Source organism: Tachyglossus aculeatus, chromosome 21, assembly GCF_015852505.1.
Source record: "Tachyglossus aculeatus isolate mTacAcu1 chromosome 21, mTacAcu1.pri, whole genome shotgun sequence".
In the NCBI taxonomy this organism is placed as follows: domain Eukaryota; kingdom Metazoa; phylum Chordata; class Mammalia; order Monotremata; family Tachyglossidae; genus Tachyglossus; species Tachyglossus aculeatus.
In genome coordinates this window covers 34,308,945-34,329,274 of record NC_052086.1, presented here as the reverse complement: position 1 = coordinate 34,329,274, position 20,330 = coordinate 34,308,945, and the positions used below count along the sequence as shown (strand labels likewise).

The 20,330-nt window shown below is 43.7% G+C and overlaps 1 protein-coding gene across 5 annotated transcripts in view; it reads left to right on the top strand.

Moving 5' to 3' along the window:
* CHFR (checkpoint with forkhead and ring finger domains) overlaps window positions 1-20,330 on the top strand; it is a 46,382-nt gene that overhangs the window by 12,710 nt on the left and 13,342 nt on the right. For all 5 annotated transcript variants that reach the window (XM_038762460.1, XM_038762458.1, XM_038762459.1 and 2 more), the window contains 8 exons: window positions 9,802-9,911; window positions 10,811-10,870; window positions 12,552-12,761; window positions 14,795-14,971; window positions 16,889-17,048; window positions 17,304-17,458; window positions 17,889-18,051; window positions 18,570-18,712. In XM_038762460.1, the coding sequence (XP_038618388.1) occupies window positions 9,802-9,911; window positions 10,811-10,870; window positions 12,552-12,761; window positions 14,795-14,971; window positions 16,889-17,048; window positions 17,304-17,458; window positions 17,889-18,051; window positions 18,570-18,712 (1,178 nt within the window). The remainder of the gene's footprint in view (window positions 1-9,801; window positions 9,912-10,810; window positions 10,871-12,551; window positions 12,762-14,794; window positions 14,972-16,888; window positions 17,049-17,303; window positions 17,459-17,888; window positions 18,052-18,569; window positions 18,713-20,330) is intronic.

Here is a 20,330-nt window from a genome sequence, read left to right as displayed (position 1 = left end):
TCCCTTTGCCCGCAAAGATCTGAGGAAAAAATTTGGCTCTTAAATGTCTAGCTGGACTATAATATGCAATGTAATCACTGTTCTGCTAAGGTCCTGGTGACTTTTAATCTGATGGGAGTGTTGTCATTAGGAATTCTAAGAATGGAAAATACTTATTACAATTCTGAACTCAAGTTTTCAAAGAAGTGGTGGCAAAACCACCACTTTTGGGGTTGAATCCATCTTTAATAGTCAATTCAAAAGCCTCTTTAACTCTGCTGGCTTCCTCCTTTCTTATTGCATTTTCAATTTGGCCCATTGAGTGCACACCCACTTAAAGAGGTAGTAAAATAGAGCCTGTTTTGAATGAGCCACCCTGCAGCTTTTAGCCCGATGCTTTCCATTAATGTTAAATTATTGCCAAATTACTTTCTTGGAGTGGGAAGTAGAAAGGGGAGTCGGGGCACTTAAAAATCAGAATTTCTCTTTGAGATATCTCCAGCGGTTGTGTGTTTGTAATGCCAGAAAATTCTTCCTATGGGATGAGCCATTTTTTTTTTTCCCCAAAGTTGGTCAGGCAACCATGGATGTTCTCAGATGGAAAACAAATGAAAATCTGTTCTGTGGGAAGTCCATAGAGACAAAAGAGAGCCTTAGAGAAGAGGATTAACGTTTTCTCAGGCTTAAGTGGAAAAGCCCCGTAGCACTCTTTTCAAGGGGCCAGCTATTAAAAACTTCATGAAACTTCTAGTGAGAGAAATGGAACCTTATTTGACTAAAATATTTTGAATGGAGAATTTCAAACAAGGAATTTACTGTGGCTTAACCTGAATTCACCAGCGGAGTAAATAAAAATAAATTATTTGAAGTGTTTTTAAGAATCTGAATTAAAGTCTGCATTTTTAACCATCAGGTGGTGGTTATACACTAAAATGAATTTCTTGGATTTACCTCTCCAGGACTTCTGAGGTAAATCCAAGGAAGGGAACAATAAAAATAGGAGCCTGGGGAATTTTATAGTTTCTGAATTGTGCAAGCTATCCGTAGCCAGGCTCAGGAATTATATCAAATCAGCCAGATCGTCACCTTTGCCCATTACAAGGTTTAGTTCTGCCATCTGTCTTGGAAGTTCCACAGAAGCGGTGAGACCGTGCCAAGATTCAGATCAGAATTCATGTGAGTCAACCATATAATCATCATGCTTGTGGTGGGGTGTTGGGTCCAGGCTTGAAATTTCCTTCGGCAGCCGTCTCAGGTTGTCACTAGCATCGGGCCTAGGTTTCCTCTGGCTCCAAAGTACCTCGGGTGAGTTCTGAAGTTTGTTTGTCTTAAAGATCAGAAACCATTTGCCTTCTAAGAGGATTTAGGGTAAGTCACATAAAAATGGAGCACCCTAGCACAGACAAGCTTATTTACACCTTCCTTAGCACTTGCGTGTGTGAGTATGTGTGTGTGTCTGTATACACACATACGCATCTTCAATTCATTTGAGTATTCTAATTGTAAATATTTTTATGAATGTCACCCCATTAAGAGTGGAAGCTCCTCGTGGGCAGAGAATATGCCACTTGATTAATCTGTACATTTCAAGTGCCTAGTACAGTGCACCTCACCCATGCTACTTGTATTCTCCCAATGCCAGCTAAGAGGCTGGCCATGGTTTTAGGGCATCAATAGCTGCCAGCAGCTGAGCCAGTTCTTTTTGTTTTGTTTTGTTTGTCACCACTGGAGTTGGCTGTCCTTTAAGCATGGTCGGGAGCAGTAACCACTAATAATTGGGTCCAGCATAGAGTGGGTCTGAGGGAGTCTGATGGGTAGAGACCATGGCTAAGGGGAAGTGTCTGTCAGGGAAGAAACAGTTCCCAATTGGGAAACTCTCTGGGAGGGCACAGCAATTCCAGAGAACTTCAGGTTCTGAGTGAATGTGAGAGAAGGGTCTGAGAGTGGTACGGAGCTTTCTCCAAAGCCCATTGGAACTTCAGAGGAACCCATTGGACCCACTCTGAAAATGACCCAGCTCCCAACAGATTCCAAATCCAGGTTGGCCCAGCTCAGATTAGCTCTCCCACCTCCGCACACTCACCTTCTGAGGGTGATCTTGGGTCCAAGCAGATGCCCAAGAAGCCCTATACACCTAACTAAAATCCCTAGGGCAGTGCCAGGCTAATCCCAGCATCAGTCAGTCAGTCATATTTATTGAGCGCTTACTGTGTGCAGAGCACTGTACTAAGAGCTTGGGAGAATACAATATAACAGACACATTCCCTTTCCACAACAAGCTTACAGTCTAGAGAGGGAGACAGACATTAATGTAAATGAATAAAATTATAGATGATAATAATGATGGCATTTGTTAAGCGCTTACTATTTGTGGAACACTGCTCTAAGTGCTTGGGGGGGATACAAGGTATACAAGATATGTACATAAGTGCCGTGGGCTGGAGGGGCGGGGGCAGAATAAATAAAGGAAGCGAGTCAGGGCAACCCAGAAGAGAGTGGGAGAAGGGGAAAGAAGGGTTTAGTCAGGGAAGGCCTCTTGGAGGAGAGGTCTGAAGTAAGCACTTAACAAATACCGTAAAAAAAATTATTTTTATTATTACCATCTTAATCATAATCCTAATCAATTTTTTATGTTTTTTAAGCACTTACTACTTGCCAGGTACTGTTTTAAGCACTGGGGTAGATACAAGTTAATCAGACACAATCCGTATTCCACATGGGGCTCATATTTAACCCCTATTTTACAGATGAGGTAACTGAGGTACAAAGAAGTTAAGTGACTCGCCCAAGGTCACACAGCAGACACGTGGTGGAGCTGGAATTAGAATCCAGGTCCTTCTGATTCTCAGGGTCATACTCTATCCATTAGGCCACCTGACTTTCTCATCGCTAGGCCAAGGAGAGTGGTATTCTCCCAGGGTAGGTAGAATGGAGAAACTACTGTAGTAAGTAGGGAGACTTAAATTCACCACTGTCTGGGAGGCAATTAACATTACTTTTTAAATTATGATTTTAAAATGGCCATTTATCATAAAAATATGTTTATTCTATTACCCATGTAATTTGAAATATATCCAGGACAAGCCCTCACCTGCCTCCCAGGAAAGCTGCCGATGTTGTAGAGGATTGATGCCAGTTCTATGACCACATATCTTTCCCTACCACTTTTACTTGAGCTCATTTGTTAAAGCAGCCCCACTCATCCTTTTTCTTCGTACGCTTCTCTTTTTAAACAGCGCTCTGTCTCACAAATGTAACTGCTCCATTTCTAAGACTGATTCATTTCTGAACCGCCACGGTCCCACCATGTTTTTCCCAGTGTTGTAATGTGCTCACATAAGTATACCAAATGGCTGATGCCGTGCCAGAGCTCCGTAGACCAGTCAGTGGTTGCCAGGGTAACCAGCTCGGTAGCCATTGTGGTCTTCACTGCCCACGTTAGCCAGTCATTTCCAGTATTGCCGCAGGCACTTGAGCCGTCAGTGGACTTTGAAATGTAAAATGTGTGCAGGCCCATCGCAGTTTGCCGCACCCCTGACTCCCTTCTGCCTCGGTGCACTGAAGTCTCTGGACCCGGTCTCATCCATCATTCTCAACTGGAGAAAAAAATCTGCCTGTTTACCCTGAAATGTTAATGTAAAAAATTTTTAGGGTTCCCCCCACACCTCTTAAAAATGGTTAATCTGCCATCAAAATTGCCAGTTCTTGCCAAGGCCTCTTGGAAAAGCCACACCAAGTCCCAAGTGAGACCCATAGCCATTGCTTCCAGAGTCTGGGCTCAGACCAGAGTAGAGTCACTCAAAATAGGGACCTGGAGACGAGGGAGAAGACTAGGGCAGGGAATAGAACCAGGAGAGCATGAGAATAATCAATCAATCAATTTATTGAGCCCTTATTGTTGCTAAGTGCTTGGGAGAGTACAGTACAACAGAGTTGGTGGACCATTCCCTGTCCACGATGAGCTTGCGATCTAGAAGGGGAGACAGGCATTAAATAAATAGCTTCTAATTGAGAACAAAGCTAGAGATAGAACATGGTGTAAGGAGACACCCAAAATTCCGTCTCATCTTTCACTGCACTGGATTTGTCTGACTTCTGAGGAGAAAGGAAAGGATGAGCAAGCTTATAGGAACAGACAGGCAGTCTGAAGGGAGAGCCTGGCCACTAGGCTAAATCAGGGAGTCTGGGGTGGGAGAAAGGAGTGGGAAGGAGAGGGGAAGTATTTTTCTTCTACCGCAAGTTTCATAGCTTGACTTAAATGGTGTGGTGAGAAGGAGAGAGAAGCCTGTTTCAGTTTTAATCCAAAGTGACAGATGATAGCTGTTGTGGGCCCCTTTACATCTGGCCAAATACAGCCACCCCTAGGAAGCTATATGTGTTGGAGAAAAAGTTTCTAAGATTCCCAAACTGTTACTTTTCACTTGAGCGGCAACAGCTCACTGATGAGGCATAAACATTTAGTAAATTAAAAAGCAGAGTTTGCTCACTAGGCTCCTTAGATGTTCGCGAGTATTATCTGTAAAAAAAAAAAACACAAAAAGGAATTAGTTCTGGTTAAACAGGCACTCCAGGAGACACCTAGCAGACTACATTCAGAGCGAGGTTTCTCCATTGACTGCTGGGCCTTAGAAGCTTGGAAAAGTGGGAATATTTGCCATACTCTAGCTGTGTCTGAGTCATAGTTTCAGGGCCCACCTTGGAAAGAGAAAGCAATGTTCTGTCATCTTGGCCAGATCTTTCTTAAACTCCATTAAAAAATTGCCCTTCAGCACATATCAAGTTTATGAAACTCCCAGTCTCTAACTGCAGCGAAAATGGTGCCAGCACAAATGAGGAAGATTTTTCTTTTATTCTTTCACTTGCAGAATTTTGTCCTGTTCTACTGTGTGAAAGTACAAAAATCAAGAGAGAAAAAGACCTGAAAAATTAAAAGAATCAAAGAATGGTCAATTATCCCCCAAAACTGCAAGTTTCTGCCCTAATCCAGTGCTTTGTGTTCAAAACACCATCCTGAATTTCTAATCAGAGGAACACCTACCTTTGAGTAAACTGGAATGCTAATTCATTCATTCAGTTGTATTTATTGAGCGCTTACTGTGTGCAGAGCACTGCTCTAAGCACTTGGGAGAGTACAATATAACAGTAAACAAACTTTACACTAAGGAAATGTCAACACTTTGGGACAACTGTCACACTATAAGAAGTAATCAGAAACTCAAGGGTAGAAATGTTCCATCAGCCAGACCCTTCTCTGATGTTGGTTTGTGGATTAGAAGAGTAACTTTGAATCATGCCAGGGCCTAAGCTATGGCATATAATTGCAGTCTATAAGCACATCTTAGAAACCCCCTTTAGAATAGCAGTAATTTTCCTCCTCCTCCTCTTCCCTTCCTCTGACATTGTCACTCACTGTTACTTATTGAGCGCTTTCTGTGTGCAGAGCACTGTATTAGGCACTTGGGAGAGTACTGTACAACAGAATTAGCAGACATTTTCCCTGCCTATAACGAGCTTACAGTCTAGAGGGGAAGATGGACATTAATATAAGTAATCTATTACATATAATTTAAAGAAATTTACTTAAGGGTTTTGGGGGTGGGGTGAATATCAAATGTCGTAATATACTTTCCCAAGTGCTTAGTACAGTGCTCTGCTCCCAGTAAGCACTCAATAACTGCGATTAAGTGAATGAATGAAAATATCCAAAGGTTACAGATCCACGTTCATAAAGAATGCATATACCTCCTCCGCTTCTCTGAATAAGTGCAGTTTACTTAAGAAGTCTTTTTTGAAAATAGAATCACCCCTTCAGGAGTCACACTTGTAGAACTCTAGGAATGCTCCCTACACTAATATTATGCACGGTGTATCATATTCGGTGCTTTGGAATTGCTCACCAGTGCAAAACTGCTTTGCTGTCTCTAAATACAAAAACAATAAAACCAAGTTTACTTGGTAATAGGAGGCCCCGGAAGACAGATTTGAATTCACGTTTTTAATTTCAAGGACAAGGATTAGTAGGAGTTAGCGCTTACCTATGAAAATATAAGAACTTGGTTGGAGCAACGAAACTTCTAGCTTCCCAGAATGATGATCTTAGAAAAAATATTTTCTTGGGCTGGTAACTCTTCCAGAAGCTATATTGCTCTGACTTGGAATGCTGTTATTAGGATAGTAATGCCAAATAGTTCCTCCCCATGAAGTTACCCAATTTGACATCTTTCAGGAGAATAAAACTTGACATTTTCCAAAACCAGTGCCCCTGAAATGGTGAGGTGCAAATCCTGGACCATCTACCCTCTTTAGGACTAGTCACCCAGACAGGTTCTCAGGAGTCTGAGAGGGGGGTTCATGGAGGGGGGTTCATGGAGGGGTGAAAATATTCTGAATCCCAAGAAAAACATCAAAGAAGAGCAGACACACCCCACCTCCCCCTGCTCTTGCTAGATTGGGGGGAGAAGCTGTGCCCCAGGAAACAGGCTGTTCTTTTGGAGGTTGTTATTACAGGGACCAGGAATCTGCACTTGCAGATTCCGTTTGTGAGTCTTCATGAAATGAATGGGTCAACCACTTTGGTTACCCATGTTTACAAACACCATTTCCTCATGTCCAGCTGAAATTGCTCTTATTTGAATGCTTACTTACAAGGAAGAAGAACTACTTGGCTTTCAGGTTGATAAACCCCTGGAATGGACAGACTATTAAAGAGCTGTGGAATCTCCAAACCTGTACCCCTTTAAGACAGTGATGGGCAGTCCCACTGTCCTGGTCGGTTTAATCATTCCCCTGTTTGGAGGCACTAAGTTAGGCCAGAAATTCACAAAGTTTCTTCTGACTCTGTGATCCCAATGTGCTATTCCAGGAAGCAAATTTGGGGGTTTATTGCCATTCTCTGGTGGTAAGAGGAACCATGATAAAAGTGGCACAAAGTACTGGGCTGCAGATGCCAAAAATGCTCTGCCTGTGGTGTCTTATTGCCTAGTAATTATGTGAAATCTGGATCTGATTCTGACCATGTCGAGTTCTTCTTAGATCTTAGCAGAAATAATGATTCTTTTTCCTCATACTCAGGCATATGTTTTTTGTTGGTGATTGTGTGTGTCGGGGGTGTGTTTTTTATATAAAATATACAACAGAAGCTCTCTACCCAAGTCTCTTTCTAGGCCCCTGTGAAAGTTGTGTAGATGGTTCTATATAATGCAAATGTATTTGTAAAACAAACACTACACACATGCACACACTCACACGTTCTTTCATAACTATGGACAGCTTTTACAGATTCCCAAAAAGAGATGTATAGGAAATACTTCAACTATGTCAAATACATCAACAATAAATCAACCACTATCTTGGGTTCTTTGCAGTATTTGATGGAAATTGATGAACATTTAATTCGTGTAGCAGCAGTGTCTGCATTTGGCTTTAATGGAAAAACACTACATGGTTACTTAATTCTCAGAAGTGTACATTTTAAAATAAGTATTTCATCCCAATCCAACTAAGCTGTCTTTGGGACCTAATAGTCGTACTTAGCATATGTATCAAGGCATTGATATAATCGTTGTATGGAGCATGGTTTGTTGTGTTTGAACCTAAGAACTGATTCCCTAGAGACTGTCCAAAGGGCTAAAGTTAACTCTCTTTTTTTAAAAAAAAGAAAAGACTTCTGTTTCAGCAACTGCAGATTTTGAAAATGTAAATGTGAAAATACGCTTTTAAGACTTTTTGATCCTGTTTTGGCCCGACTGTTAGGAAGGAGCAGAGGGGTATTTCTATTTTTAAAGCCTCTCCTATGAATGGGACTTGCCCAGTCTAATTAGAGACAGCCATGGCTGAGCTGAATAAGTGCCATTATTCCACCTTGGTAAAGCAGAGCTGGGCAGAGCTATTCAGTGGGAAGAAAACTCCTGGGAAAGTCTGCATTCTCCTGCAGCCCTTACAGAGTTCTTTTCCTGTTGCTGAGATGCTGCTGTTCGTCTTCTCTTTGGGGCACATCACGAGCTGTGGTGTTGGAGATGACTGAGAGGAGAAACCATTGGGTTCACTGCCACAGTAACATCTTTGTTGATGTAGAGAAAATGTGCTCTTGCTAAGAAATACTGCTCGACTGATCATGTTCAACATTTAGGAAATCAGTCAATTACTGAGCACTTACTGTGTGCAGAGCGCTTTTCTAAGCCCTTGGAAGAGTACAGTGTAATAGAGTTGGTAGACCCCTTCCCTGCCCACAATGAGCTTACCTATTAGTATTTGACTGATAAGGGAAAGTAACAGAAATAATACACAAATTCTGATGTGATACCAGGTCACTTGCACTTTTATATCGAAAACTCCATGCCGAAAATATAAATCTAACAGAATCATTAGAGAAGAATGAGAGGTCAGAAAACGTTAAGAAAATGCTTCTCGATTTCTCATTTCTGGTCTTTCTGAGAGGAAAATGTAGATCTCAGTTTGTAACATTTAATCTTTACAGTTAAATCTGTGATAGTGCCGAGGTTACATCTTAAATAGTCCTGGGTTAAGGAAAACTCATAGTACACTCTTCTTGACTGATACCTCTTACACATCCCTAACACTTACTCCTTTATTCCAACATTGCATTCTATCCAGATGGGCTCACGTTGCTGGAAGACCACACCTTAATTGTGCAGAATTATTCTTTCCAAAACGTGTAGTGAAAACAGGCATTATAGGAGAACAGACTGTATCAAATATCCCTGTCCGTGTGTTGGAAGTATGCTTCCTCAACAGAAGCTGGTCTTGAACGCTTACTGGTTACAGAGCACTTGGGAAAATACAACAGATTACCCTCAAGAAGCTGAATTGTGACACTTGTTAAGCGCTTACTATGTGCCAAGCTCTGTTCTAAGCACTGGGATAGGTACAGAATAATCAGGTCCCACATAGGGCTCATATTCTAAGTAGAAGGGAGATTACTTTTATTGAGTCCCCATTTTGCTGATTAGGGAACTGAGGCACAGAGAAGTTAAGCGACTTGCCTATGGTCACACAGCAGGTAAGTAGTGGATCCGGGATTTATAATTCATGTCCTCTGAATCCCAGGCCCATACTCTTTCTGTTATGCCCCACTGCTTACAGTTTAGTGGATCAAAAAATATGGAATAGCAGCTATTTGCCAAGAAGAAATCCCTTTTTAGGTTTCTGAATAGGCTAGCGTTTGATTTGGAACAGGCAGATAATTTTCTGTTTTCTTTTTTTGTCTGTGCAGGATTTCTTTGTTGTTGTTGTTCTTGTTGTTGTAAAAGTAGTGTTTTATTGAACTCCTATTTGGTGTAGTGCATTTGCGGAACTAAGCACTTGGGAAGTACAGAAGAGTGACCTGGACCCTGGGTTTATGCTTTTTATTTTGTACTTTCCTAGTACAAAAGTTCCTAGTACAGTGCTCTGTGCCAAGTGGATGCTCATAAAGAGAGAGAGTAACGGTCAAGGAGACATCCAAGAGCCATTTCTACCTAGGGAATCATCATTATCAGTGGTATTTATTGAGCACTTACTGTGTGCAGAGCACTATATTAGCTGCTTGGGAGAGTACAATACAATGGAGTTGGTAGACACGTTCCCTGTCCACAGCAAGCTTTTCTAAATAAGGGGGGAAAAATGGCGAGGAGGCAGCGCCCGTACAACTTAGCTAGTACTTCCCTGGTGGTGATTAATTTTATTTGCAAAACTCCAATGTTCATGATTGGGGACCGGTTATTTTCTAGATTGAGCTCAGGACTCTGATGCTGGGGGAACCCTGAAAGTGAATTCTGGTGTAGTCTCAGTGTTTTCCTAATTGCAGTTTTGTTCTCTTTGCAGCACTAATGGAACGGTTATTAATAAACTGAAGGTTGTTAAGAAGCAGACTTGCCCTTTACAGACTGGGGACGTAATCTACGTTGTTTACAGGAAGAATGAGCCAGAACACAGTAAGGGATTTGTGTTTCATGGAAACAGACCCTCGGACTGGGGGTCGGGACCCCCAAGGAGATCACAAAGGGGGTTTCAAAGGGTTGTGGGAACTGGAGCTTCAGGATTGTTGTTCGAGGGGGGCAGCAGCCAATTGGGCCCCCGATCGGGGGGGGGAACTAACCTCCACCACCTCCGAGGCTCTCCCCCACACTACGCCGTTCCCAGTCCGCTGAGTCGTTGAAGGAGGTAGAAGAATCTAGGGATGATTGTTTTTTAGTATTGTGGAAAGGTGGTAGTTGGGAAGGTCCCAAGAATTCTCAGAAGGATGGCAGAATGAAAAATCTGAAAACCCAAACATATGGTGAGAAAACAGAAAGGACGGGTGGAAAGCAGCCTTTCCCTAAAATTGCATTTGTTGACCCATTCGTGTTCATTGGGATTGTTTGACTGACACCCAGCCCCCTGCCTCTCAGCCCAAAGACAGACTTTCTTTCTGCTACGGCACAGTTCTCTCTGTAAAGGAGGCCAGGGTTGAGCTTCGTTGCCATGGTTGCTTTTCCCCAGCCTAACTCTGATGACGACAGGCTGTTCTTTGGGGTTTATTTATCCCCAAGTTGTTTAGAATGCTTTGAATGATTTGCTTGGAAATTCTTGGGAGATTATCCAAAATGGGAAGGTTAAACTCAACATTGGTTTTGAGGAGGCATAGTTCATATGAGATGGTAATTGGATGTTTTCATTGCAAGTTCTAAGTGACTGTGTTCCGTTTTCACTTTCACTGTTTTCTTGGAAGTAGTCCCTTTAAGAGGTCAGAGGGAGAAGAGGAAAATGGTCAATTTTCTTTGTTAAACGGTAAATTTCCCCTTTGGGGACTTATTTTGGCTCTTTATCTCGGAGTTGTTTCCTGTCCTTTCAGATGTTGCATATCTCTATGAATCTTTAAGTGCAAAACAAGATGTATCGCAAGAACCTAGTGGTAAGTAAAGCATTTTATTTTGGTTAAAGTAATAAGAAACTGTGAAGAATTCCACCCTTTCAAAAGGAAAGAACTCTGTCTAATCGTATCAATAATTTGTTTTCGGGCAGTGATTCCCAATCAAAGAGCCACAGCATAATTATGTTAATTGGGAACCTCTGGAATATATCCAAAAAAGAATGGTGTGCAACCATCTTTAATATTGTACTCTCCCAAGTGTTTAGTTCAGTGCTCTTCACAAAGAACTCCTTTTCTTTTCACTCAAACCCTGTCCTCCCCATCTTTCCCATCAATGTAGACAATACTACTATTCTCCCTACTTCACAAGCCTGAAACTTTGGCCTGGTCCTCAGCTCATCTCTCACACAAGCCACATATTCAATCTGTCACCAGATCCTGTCAGTTTTCCCTTCACAACATTGCTAAAATCCTCCCTTTCCTCTCCATCCAAGCTGCTACCATGCTGATCCAAGCACTTACCCTATCCCACCTTGACTGCTGCACCTACCTCCTCACTATCTTCCTGCCTGTTTCCACTCCAGTCTTTCCTTCACTCTGCTGCCTGGAACATTTTTCTAAAAATCCGCTCAGTCCACGTCTGCTTACCCCTCAAGAACCTCCAGTAGTTGCCCTTTCACCTCCACATTAAACAGAAACTCCTTGCAATCCATCTTAAAGCACTCAGTCAGCTTGCCCCCTCTTATTGTACCTCACTGATTTCCTACTATAGTCTGGTATGCACACTTTGATACTGTAGCTCCACTTTACTTACCATGCCCATATCTCGTTTATCTCGCCGCTGACCCCTTTCCCACATCCTCCCTCTGGCCTGGAACTTCTTCCCCATCCATATACACCAAACCACCACTTTCTCCACCTTCAAAGGCTTACTTAGGTCACATCTCCAAGAGGCCATCACCAGTTGCCCTTCTTTTTCCCAACTCCCTCTCCCTTCTGTGTTGTCTATGCACTAGGGTAATAATTAATAATTATGATACTTGCTAAGCGCTTACTTTGTGCCGAGCACTGTTCTAAGCACTGGGGTAGATACAACTTAATCAGATTGGACACAGTTCCTGTCCCACCTGGGACTCACACTCTTAATTCCCATTTTACAGATGAGAGAAGTGAAGTGGCTTGCCCAAGGTAACCCAGCAGTCATGTGGCAGAGCCGGGATTAGAACCCAGGTCCTTCTGACTATCAGGCCTGTGCTGTATCCACAAAGCCACGCTTCTTCTCATTATCTGGACCCTTTGGGCATTTGGTATTCACCCCACCCCCAGCACTTATGTGTATGTCTATAAAGCTATAGATGATTAATTTATATTAATGTCTGCCTCCCCCTCTAGACTGTAAGCTCGTTGTGGGGCAGGAAACGTGTCTACCAACTCTGTTGTACCCTCCCAAGTACTTAGTACGTGTTCTGCATACAGCAAGCGCTCAATAAATGCCATTGATTAAAATAAGCACTCAGTAAATACTGCCAGTTGATTGATTGGGACATGCATGAGCATATGCCCAAACTTGAGATTGCACCTTTGCACACTCAGTCAGATTAAAGTGTACCCTGTCCTCAGAAAATGTCTCATACACTAGCTGCATCCCTAACCTAAGAAGCTTTGGAAATAATGGTGTACGGTTTTACGCCATGGTGTAACAATGGACCTTTTTGTGTTGTAGAGGCTAATGTAGAAAACTCGTGCCACACGACCAAAGATACCTCAAGTACAGGAAGAAGTGATGAGATCCAGGTTATGCCATCACTACCCGCCACTCAGACTTGCTATGAGGAACCACAGCCATCTACATCCACATCTAACCTCTTTAACACGTCCTCTACCTCTCTTATGGAGTCAGCTTCTACTGAGCGGGAACACCCTTCTACATCTGGTGAGGTTCCACATATCTTGTACTCTGTCAAGCGCTTAGTAATAATAATAATGGCATTTATTAAGCGCTTCCTATGTGCAAAGCACTGTTCTAAGCACTGGGGAGGTTACAAGGTGATCAGGTTGTCCCACAGGGGGCTCACAGTCAATCCCCATTTTACAGATGAGGTAACTGAGCTAAGTACAGTGTTCTGCACAGATAATTGCCCAGGAAATACCACTGATTGATTGGTTGATTGGTGAGAAGGCATGTTGGTGGCCCAGTAGCCAAAATCCAGCCACAGATGCCTTTGGAAGGCCCCATGTTTACCTCAGCAGTTTGGAGAGGGACCTTTTCAAGCCGGAAATCACCTTCCGGGAATTGCCTTCAATCGTAGCAGTCTCTGTCTGCCCCTTTTAGACTGTGAGCCCACTGTTGGGTAGGGACTGTCTCTATATGTTGCCAGCTTGTACTTCCCAAGCGCTTAGTACAGTGCTCTGCACACAGTAAGTGCTCAAAAATATGATTGATGATGATGATGATGATGATGACAGTGCCTCCTAGTCCAGAAGGCTGCCTGGAAGAGACAGGGACCAGTTTTGAAGTCTCCCCCCAAATCATTCGAGGCATTTGAGGGGAGATCCCTGAGGGTCTGGGTAGAACAGAGCCCTCCCCAACCCCCAAAGCTTCTTTCCCCAGAGCTCTCAGAATCCATAAGGAAGCCTCGGAATTGCTTCATCCCTTCAGGGCTTCTCTGAATCAGGAGCCAGCCCAGAATGTGTGTCTCCTAGAGCCACCCCATACACAGCCTGAACTCCCGGAGCAGCTCTAGACCCCTAAAGGATCCTGCGGCCACACCAGAGTATGGTAACCCAGACTCTGAATTGCCAAGCGTGCTAGCTCTCACAGTATTCCAAGGCACAGGAGGGCAGAGAACAGCTCCTGGAATTCAGCGTCGGGCCCTTCCTGGAAGGCCAGCAGGCCAGCTAATAATAATAATTAATTATGTTACTCATTAAGCCCTTACTATGTGCCAGGCAGTATTCTAAGCACTAGGGTCCCACTCAATTTTCATCTTCTGAAAATTTTTCCAAACATGTTCCTAAACACTTCACTGATTGTAACCATTGGCCAAGGGGAAAACCAATTGGCTAAGTCTTGAGAATTATATAGCTGACAATTGTCTTATTCAAATTGAGGTCTCTTAGTCATCTCATCTCTTCCTCTGCCACTGGGACAGATTGCACCTAACGAGGTACAAACAGCTAGGGGATCATCCTGTTCCTTGTAAGGGTCGGTTCTTATGGAATTGGTTTAGTTTCTGCTCCTTGTTGTTGCTGCTGTGGAGATTCTGGATTCACCTTCTCCCCACCCTGCCCACAGGCGTAAGCGAAACTTAATACACTGAAATTACAACTTCAAACATTTTCCTCCACATTGTGTAATCTGAGCTTTATGAAGCAATTCATCTACTAATAAAGTTAAATAAATATGAATACTTGTCAGTTCCTAATCTTAGCAGCTTCATTACTCAACACGCTGCTGATGCCGTTTGCCGAGCTGGTTTCTCACATCTGCTCCAAGCTGTGTGACTCCTTTTTAATTAAAGGTTCAAAGCAAATCATGGGATAAGGAAACAATGAAGGTCCTCAATATGTGTTTTTTTTTTTACCCTTGTCTTTGGACAGCTCTGGCAGAACCCTAATCAAAGGTTAACTTCAGGACTATGGGGGGCAGGGTGTGTGTGTGTTTGGGGTGGGGGTGCTTGTGAGTTTATACTTGTGTGGTGCCTCATTTTGTTTAATAATTAATGCTAGAAGTTGAATGGAGACCCTGTTTCCCACCCCAGGGAGAGCTGGTCAAAAATAACTTTTTCTTTGTGGAAAAGTATAAAGTCATCATCTTTGAATGGGCCTCATTTAATCTGTTTGGTTCCGTTTTTTTTGTTTGTTCATTTTTTTTAATGGGTGCTATAAGGTACCAGATACCATGTAGAACCTGCTTGGCCTCACAGTCCCTGGTTTCTCTGCCTTTCTCCTGTTCTTCACCCCTAGGACCTACGTGTTTAGGCACAAACCTTGAAGAGCACAGCCAATTTGCTGCGAGTGATGAAACCTCCAACTTCACGTCAGCTCCCGTAAACAAAGAGGAAACCCTAGCTTTGCTGTTGGAGCCAGAGGGGCCGGATGAGCTGGAGGACTTGGAGCCGGTTAAGAAGAAAATGAAGGGAGGTTAGAATGTCAAGGTTCTATATAATAGGGAGAGGTTTGTTTGGAACTCTTCTTTCAGGGTTTAATTAGGCCCAGTTAGGTTTGTGAACACACAAGCATGAGGATGCTTATCAATTGGGGAAATTCCTTACCGTGGGGTCAGATTTTTCATCCTGTGTAGGGGATTTTTAGGCATGTCCTCAGTGGCACCAACTTTTCAGTGTCAGTGTGGGGAAAATTTGGAATGTGGCATTGAAGGATCAGGGGAGGAGGATGAGGGAGAGCAAAGAAAAGAGAGCTGGAGAGGGAGGTTAGGGGTAGGGAGAGAAGAAACAAGAAAGGGAGTGGAAGGTCAAGGTACTTTCACAGCTTTCCACCCCGATTTGGCTCTTGGACATATTCCAATAACCAACAGCTGAAAATCAAGAACCCACTGATAGGCAGAAATCCTAACTAGCAAAAAATGACAAGTAACCATCCCAGCCACCCTTCCTCTCTGAGCATGTATAAGGGGGCTTCCTCTGAACCAGCCATCTCAAAATGGAGACGTTCTCCAACCGAACAAAGATCAAAAGGCAAAAAAAAGCTCAGTGATAAACACAAATTTTGACTAGCTGACTTTGGCAAATAACCAAAATAGCCACCTCACCCATCTTTTCTCTCTGAGCATGTTTAGGGGACTTCCTTTCTGAAGCAGTAGTCTCTCAAAATGGAGACATTCTCCATATGAACAAAGATGGATCTCCAGTCAAAGAGAATGTAAATCTGAAGCGGGGCCCTGGTCATTGGGTGACTGGCTCAGTCTCATCCCAAGACCAGTTTTGTCACCAGAAAAGGAGATAATTCTTGGGGGGTTGAGGCCCTTCCTCTGTCTGATCAGGATCTAGTCCATGAATGGAGAAGAACTGCAAAGAAAAAGGGACCTCTCACCTGGAAGCTTCAGGAATTACATGGTTCTGTCCACCTTTTCTCAGCAGGAGGAAGTAGTAGACCCAATTATGGTGCTTTCTCTAGTTCAGTTCTTTTCTCCCCATGTTAACTACTGATTTAATCCAGAGTTGGACTGGCAATAGCTTAACACTTTGATCGGAACAGTCGGATTTGGCCGATAGCTGAAATCTGACATTTTCCCAAAGAAACTAGTTGTTTAAAAAAAAAAGAACAAAGAAATCACTTGTACCCATTCATGTTACAAGCAGTGAAAGAAAGCCTATGTGACTCTGAAGGGTTTTTTTATGGTATTTGTTAAGTGCTTACTATGTGTCAAACACTGCTCTAAGCGCGGGAATAGGTTACAAGTTAATTAGGTCACAGTCCCTGTCTGGCATGGACCTCACAGTCTAAGTAGGAGGGAGAACAGGTATCCCCATTTTACAGTTGAGGAAACTGAGGCTCAGAGATGTTAAGTGACTTGCCCAAGGTCACACATCTAGCAGTTGGCAGAATCGGCTTTCAAAACCAGGTCCTTTTGACTCCCAGGCCTGTGGTCTCTCCACTGGCCATGCTGCTTCTCCCAGCATTAGTTCAGGTGTTCATTCATTCAATTGTATTTATTGAGCGCTTACTGTGTGCAGAGCACTGTACTAAGTGCTTGGGAAGTACAAGTCGGCGACATATAGAGACAGTTCCTACCCAACAACAGGCTCACAGTCTAGAAGGGGGAGACAGACAACAAAACAAAACATGAAGACAGGTGTCAAAATCAGGTGTAAGATATGAGTGTCTCTCTGTTAGAATATGTCAGTAGTTTCAGGACCAAGATCATTAACTTGTCGTCTCTTGCTCCTTCCAAGGAAGTGGGGAAGACTGATGGGCATAGGTGTCAGGTTTTCTGTTGTAGAAAAGCAGAAAAGTTTACATTAAAGGAAAAAAACCTGGAGACCTGATTGTTTTCTTTGCTCTTGACTTGGAACTGATGATTACCATTCTCTGTTTCAGATGGGGATGCTAATTTGGATCTTGAGACGCTTGTGGCAGGCCAGTGTAAAAACAACAGAGTCAGCCCCGAGGATGTGAAAGTGGCCAATATGAAACCAGACAAAATGGAAGAAACTCTGACTTGCATTATCTGCCAGGAACTGCTGCATGACTGTGTGAGGTGGGCTATAACAGGAAAGACGACTCCAGGGCTGGGTTATTCTTAAGAAGAGAATCAAGAAACTCCCCCATTTTTTGAATTTGATAAGTACCCTGTCCTTTCTTGAAAGCTGTTGTTTCCGATGCATGGTGTAGGAGTATGTGTTTGAGAGAGTTTTCAGGGTAACTGGATCAATCGCTCAGACTGCTGCAAGAGGCCTTGTTTGGGATATGATGGGCTTGCCCCTTTTCATCAGCGTATTTCTTTTCCTTCCAGCTTGCAACCCTGCATGCACACTTTCTGTGCTGCCTGCTATTCGGGATGGATGGAGCGCTCTTCCCTCTGCCCAACTTGCCGTTGTCCGGTAGAACGCATCTGTAAAAACCACATCCTGAATAACCTCGTTGAAGCCTACCTTATCCAGCACCCAGGCAAGTCCAGACCTATCACCCTGGTGGGAATGAACAAATAGCCTTTTAGTTGATTGGATAAGTTGAGAGTAAGCAGTCTTGCTTGTTGTCCTTTTTTTTGAATTGGTATTTAAGTGCTTACTATGTGCCAAACACTGTACTAAGCAGTGGAGTAGATACAAGCCAGTCAGTTTAGACCCAGTCCCTGTCCCACTTGGAGCTCACGGTCTTAATCCCCATTTTACAGATGAGGTAACTGAGGTACAGGTGAAGCACAGGTAAATTAAGCGATTTGCCCAAGGTCACACAGCAGACAAGGGGCGGAGCCAGGATTAGAACCCAGGTCCTCCTGGCTCCCGGCCCCATAATCTATCCACGAGGCCACACTATTTCCTCCTTTGGCCTCGAAGCTCATGACTGCTTAAATAGTGGTGCATTTCTTTCATCCCAGAGAAGTGTCGTAACGAAGAGGATGTGCGGAGCATGGATGCCAGGAATAAAATCACTCAAGACATGCTCCAGCCAAAAGTCAGGAGATCCTTTTCTGATGAAGAAGGAAGCTCAGAGGATCTGCTGGAGCTGTCGGATGTGGACAGCGAGTCCTCGGATATCAGGTGATTTCCCCGATAAATGGCGGAGGGGATGACTCAGTGTAGTTTACAAAGCTAAGCTTTGCTGCGAGGGATATTTTGGTTTCTGTGGGTTAGAGAATGGTTGATATTTATCCAAGGAAAGCATCATGGGGTAGGAGCTTTGAACTCTCATTTAAAAGAAAAAAGAGGGAGATTCTAGTGCTATGGACATAGCAGCGACAAAGAAGTGGTGGAAGACGAAGTGTTCCGAAGGGACAGAAGGTGAACCTGATGGGAACAGAAGGTGCCTCTCAGATTGGTGGATTTATATTTCTTTTCTGGAGTGACAAAACTGGTGGAGGCATACTGCCTGCTCCCCCATCCCCAGTAGACCCTAACAGTCTTGGACTTGGATACTGAGAAGTTGTATAATGCACAAAATCAAAGCGGGCAAGAGGATCACCCACTCTCGCCCCTTGTGGATTCATGATCCTTGGGTCAGATCCACACACAATGAATGGAATTGAAATGAGTCTCGTTTGGATGATACTTTCTTTCAGCCAGCCATACATAGTTTGCCGACAGTGTCCTGGGTATCGGAGACATGCTGTGCCACCTCTTCCCTGCCCGGCCCCAGAGAGTGAGGCGGGGGCATTACCAGCCCTTGGGGATGCCCCATCTACATCTGCCAGCTTTCCTGCAGGTGAGTGACAGCAGGTTCCCGGGGCACTAACCGGGTGACAGATATCAGAGCGGTTTACATCCCTGATTCTTGTTATGGTAGAGAAAGGTGGCTGAGTCTCATGTGCTCATTCTTTTGCTGATACTCCAGCCCTGATCTCCCTCTCTGCAGTCTTGCATTTCCTCCTGCCTTCAAAACATCTCTACTTGGTTGTCCTGCCACCTCAAACTTAATTTGGCTAAAACTGAACTTCCTATCTTCCCACCCAACCCCTCCTCCCGCTCACCTTGCCACTACTGTCGACGGCACCACCATCCTCCTGTCTCACAAGCCCTTTAACTTGGCATTATCCTTGACTGCTGTCTCTCATTCAACCCTCGTATTCAAGCCATCACTAAATCCCATCAGTTCTGTCTTCACAACATCGCTAAAGTCTGCCCCTTCTCTCCATCCAAACTGCCACCACATTAATGCAAGCACTTATCCTATCTTGCCTTGATTATTGTTTCAGCCTCTTTGCTGACCTCCCTGCCTCCTGTCTCTCCCCACTCCAGTCCATACTCTGCTCTGCTGCCCAGAACCTCTTCTCCCAGTCCCTTCTGCATTCTCCTAACTTGTTCCATTCATTCATTGAGAAGCAGGGTGGTGCAGTGGAAAGAGCATGGGCTTTGGAGTCAAAGGTCATGGGTTCAAATCCCGGCTCCCCAATTGTCAGCTGTGTGACTTGGGGCAAGTCACTTAACTTCTCTGGGCCTCAGTTACCTCATCTGTAAAATGGGGATTAAGACTGTGAGCCCCCCGTGGGACAACCTGATCACTTTGTAACCTCCCCAGCGCTTAGAACAGTGCTTTGCACATAGTAAGCGCTTAATAAATGCCATTATTATTATTATTATTATTCTCCTCCCTCCACTCCCTGCAGCAAATAGGTATATATCTGTGATTTATGTGTTTATGTGTATTAATATCTGTCTCCCCCTCTAGACTGTGAGCTTATTATGGACAGGGACTGGGTCTGTTTGTTGATGTATTCTCCCAAGTGCTTAGTACAGTGCTTTGTATACAGAAAGCGCTCAATAAATACGATTGAATGAATGAATACTCCATTCAGAAAGCAGTGTGGCCTAGTGGAAAGAGTACAGGTCAGAGAGTCAGAGGACCTGGTTCTGATCCCTGCTTTTCCACCTGCCCACTATGTGATCTTGAGCAAGTCACTTAACTTCTCTGTGCCTCAGTTTCTTCAGCCATAAAATGGGAATTCACTTCATGTTCTCCTTCCTACTTAAATTGTGAGCCCCAAATGGGACAAGCACTATGTCTGACCCAATTAACTAGTATCTAACGTAGCGCTTTGAACAATACTTGACATATGGTAAACCCTTAATAAATACCAGAAGCCTGAAGGGAAAAATTTGTGAGAAGCAGCATGGCTCAGTGGAAAGAGCACGGGCTTTGGAGTCAGAGGTCATGGGTTCAAATCCTGGCTCCACCAACTGTGAGCTGTGAGACTTTGGGCAAGTCATGTCTCTGTGCCTCAGTTACCTCATCTTTAAAATGGGGATTAAAACTGAGCCCCCCATGGGACAACCTGATCACCTTGTAACCTCCCCAGCGCTTAGAACAGTGCTTTGCACATAGT